Source organism: Aplysia californica, unplaced genomic scaffold (genome assembly GCF_000002075.1).
Source record: "Aplysia californica isolate F4 #8 unplaced genomic scaffold, AplCal3.0 scaffold01621, whole genome shotgun sequence".
Classification (NCBI taxonomy): domain Eukaryota; kingdom Metazoa; phylum Mollusca; class Gastropoda; order Aplysiida; family Aplysiidae; genus Aplysia; species Aplysia californica.
In genome coordinates, this window is record NW_004798891.1 from 45485 (window position 1) to 49671 (window position 4187).

The 4187-nt window shown below is 37.9% G+C and overlaps 1 protein-coding gene across 1 annotated transcript in view; it reads right to left on the bottom strand.

The window, feature by feature from the left end:
- LOC101851557 (tetraspanin-9) overlaps positions 1-422 on the bottom strand; it is a gene marked incomplete at its 5' end in the record, with an annotated part of 11452 nt that extends 11030 nt beyond the window's left edge. Inside the window, 1 exon segment of the mRNA XM_013090885.2 lies at positions 308-422. Coding sequence (XP_012946339.1) covers positions 308-422 — 115 coding nt within the window.
- Positions 423-4187: the final 3765 nt, after the last annotated feature.

Sequence of the window (4187 nt, forward strand, 5' to 3'; positions counted from 1 at the left end):
ATTAGGGCCTATGGAGTTTCGCAAAAAAAACAACAACAACACCAAAAGATCTGACCCCGCAAAGTGCAAGTGGCACCTTGTAGCTTTCCTGTTGGCTGTAGACCTTGCTCTTAAGCATCTGGACCCGATTATGACATGGGAAACCTAACAAAATTGTGCCATATGGTAGCTTTTGCCTCCCCGAGGAGTAAACTCTGGACGCCCTTGAATGTATAAAATTATATCATAAATATAGAGATTTGATGGAACTTTCTGCAGCGAGCACTGGGTATTAGACTAACAAGCGCTCACTGTACAAACAACTCACCTGCACTGGTAAGCGAAGCCTGGAGCTCGTCTTCTAACTTGTCCAGCAGAGAGTTGTAGATGTCTTTGCCAGCGACCACGATGACGCCACATACCAGCAGTGCCAGGCTCAGAAGCTTTGGGGATGGGGAAGAGGGAGGGGCAAACAGTCGCAGGTAAAAGGTGATGCGAAAAGTCTACAAATTATTATTATTTTTTAAAATGTTCCTGACGAAACACAAAGTGACGAAACGTTGAACGTAAACAACTTTTGAAATTATACAGTCCCCACCGTTTTTTGATTGATTGATTGGGTAGATGTTTTACGGCACTATCGACACAATTTTGGTAATTTAAGCGCCAACAGGTTTCACTGCTACAAAATCAGACGTGTTTTTAGTAAGAGTCTTTCGGAGCTCGCAACCGCAAACGATCACACTATTTTCATTATGCTAAAAAGACGAACAAACATTTATTTAAAAAAACAAATGATTGTGCCATTTGGTAATTTGGTTGGATAGCTGGGCTGTTGCTCTGGCGTGGTTTGCTTCTCCTTTTCTATGAAACATCTATTGTTTTTATAACTCTCCTTCTTTTTTGTATGCTACTCTATAGTGACCATTCTATTTGTTGGTTTATACATGACTTATTTACGTTGCTAGAGCCGTAAAACTCAACAAAAACTCAACAAACTCGCTGGCTGAACATGAAAGTAATTGAATAAAATAAAAAGATCGACGGGTTGGCCTATGGCCAAAAAGGAAAGCTAGGAACACAGAAAGATAACAACGGAAGGCACTTCAATTCAAGGGCTTGGTTTATACAGTAATATAAGTAGCCTCGTGTGTGCCAACAGCGCCAGTCTCGATACCCTGGAAAACTGGTATTAAAACCACTGTTATCTAGGGGCTGAAAGGTTCGAACAGTTGGATGATTGAACATATCTGAAGTGGTGCCAATAATAATAATAATAGAATCTATAAACGTCCCCCTTTGTTCTTCCGTTTTTCTTCCCAGGACCGACCTCACGTGCTGTACCCCAATAAGGGAAATATTAAATGTACTTCTGCCGAGTCAGTTTTATAATAAGTTATATATATAAATACTAGTCATACTCTTTCCTTTGGAATCAGACTTATAATTAGATTTTTAAATTTTTTTTACAGATAAATGCAAAATTTCTTTATTTACTCTTTGGAACAGCTTAGAAAAGGAGGAATTTATTTTCTTACCCCCCCCCCTGTGTACAGTTCTCTTTTCCACGTGATTAATTTAAGCTGAATAATTAATTACTGATTGCTCAAGTCAGTTATTGTGAAGTTGCATGAACCTACCACTGTGGGTGACACACGAAAACAAATAAAATAAATTTGATTTTATCTTTTATTAACTTAATTTTTCTTTTTTGATACGTGTACGAAAACTCACGGCAAATCTCTAGTCTCCGCTTCTTGTGTTTTCGAAGCGTTTGCGGTACGCCTGCTCCCTTCTCAGAGTTCATGATAAAAAACTCCCAATAAAGTCAGTCTCTCTCTCGTCCAGGTATACCCAACGCGTTTTCGGGTTGGATTTCTTTTTATCTCTATTTTCGTTGTTGTTTGTCTTACAGCTACATTCAAAATTCCTTTATTCGTTGTTTCAAGAATTCTCTGTTTGATATCTGTCGTCACATAATCAAAGACTCACTCATATCAATACTCGACGAGATTCTTTAGGTAACTGGCATTTTAATAGACTTGATATAATGTTTTCGATTACCTACAGGTTTGCTTGTATTCTGCATCCATAATGAAAGATCCTTTTCCCTAAGTATAGCGTATTATTCGTTCACCTAATTACACATTCCAAATGACGCTTGCCAGACCTGAAATATCTAGTCGAGATCTATGTAATAACATGTAGATGAGGCTAGTTTTCACATAACATGCTATAACATTAAAAGCCACCCCGGGCACGTAGATGGTACAATTACTTTATCAAATAGAGTTTTTCTGATGTGTTCAATGAAAAGTACCAGAAGGAAACTGGGAACATGTAGGTAGGTAGGTAGGTAGGTAGGTAGGTAGGTAGGTAGGTATGTATGTATGTATGTATGTATGTATGTATGTGTGTGTGTGTGTGTGTGTGTGTGTGTGTGTGTGTGTGTGTGTGTGTATGTATGTATGTATGTATGTGAATAATTTGTAGGACAACCCAACCCCCCCCCCCCCCAGTTCTTTAGAGTATTCTGAATTTATGAATTCGTTATTGGATTGTGTTTTTTTATTTTACGATACTAATTTGTTTTCCTTTTTTTATGTTCCATGGGTTGGGCTATGTCGAAGTGAACGCTTTCTTCTGAGAAAGTTTTGAAAGAGGACCGAATGTGTGCAGGTTACATAGATGTATCTGTAAGTGTGTTTGTCTTCTAAAAGAAAAAAAAAAAGTCTACGAGTGCAGGTATATTCATGGGATCTTTCTTTGCATGTTTTTCCTTGGTGTTTGTCCCTTTTTGTTTGTTTTTGTAATATATTCGTTTTAGTTTATATTTCTTATTTAAGGAAAGGGGGCGCGTGGGGGTGGTAGTACAAGAGAAAAGATGTCTCAAGGCCAAACTCTTTGCTCAAGGCTAAAAACAGACCGGCGAAGGTAAAAGCCGGAACGAAAATAATACTTCTTGACGAATATGTGACGATTTCAGAGCATTTCGCAACATATCCTGAAAAGATAAGATACAGGCACTCGTAAATACACGTAAATACTCGTAAATAATATATATTATTATGCGTCACTTCTTTTTAAACTGTTCGTGAAAACTCCACCCTTCAGTGACGTCTGGCTATGTTTTGATGGCAGTAACTGAAGCGTGATAATATGAAACCCCAGCGTTCCTTACGCTAGAATTGAGCCGGTCAGCATTTAGATCTACCCCCAACAGGCAAATTCTCTCGTGTTTATAATTTAGTGGCTTCAGGGTTAAAGCCAACATTTTGATAAAAGTGAGAGACATGCTTTTAGACAGAATTCAGACCGATACCATAAATAATATTATTATAGGCCAACATAGATTCTATAATTTATATAAAAAACTCGAACGTCTTCGAGAGTAAAAATACGTTTTCCTATGTTTTAAAAAGTTTAGAGGCCTAAACTTTACTTTGCTGTTTTTTCTTCCTTAGCAGCATAAGACCCTATTAACCTAGCTTAATATTCTAAAGGAGAACATTGACAGAGTTCATGTAAAAATGAAAAGAGAATTGCAGCACTGTCCTTTGGAAGATATGAGGTGATGACGTTTCAGTACTACCATTTCTGGAAATTAAAACATGCCTTCCGTTTTTCCTCAGTAATCTTCTTATTGATACATCATGCTGCTCTCAGAAAAGAACGCTCGTATCCATTCTGTTCAAATTAAATTAAAAACGCATTGATCGGAGTATTAGAGTTTATCAAAACAAGGGACAGCATCCTGAACACTTTAGTTCATAAAGAGTAATGCCCCTTGGCACAAAACTTCACAAGACCACGCGCCGTTCGAATTTGTACCAAAGATTTGTATGCAGTACGTACGTGCAATGTGCATGATGCAGAGGTCCGACCGGGGCTCATGTAGCCTTTCTTTTTACAAACAGTCTTATATTTTGACGGACATACCGATTTTTATGTTTTTTAAAATCTGCACGATAAACAGTTTGTTCAGATCCCCGAAACCCATTGATCTTTTTGGAACATCACAATTTTACAGTAACAAAGGCATATTGAAAACATTAACATTTCTAACACAGTTTTGGAGAGTTCGAGAATACTGAGAAAACGAGGAAAGAATGTGCACTCCAGTGTAAAATCGTGCGTCTGCGTCTTTGTTTTTTCTCACGGTGACCTCTGTTTACAGGTTCGATTATATAATTAACTCCACCCCGCCC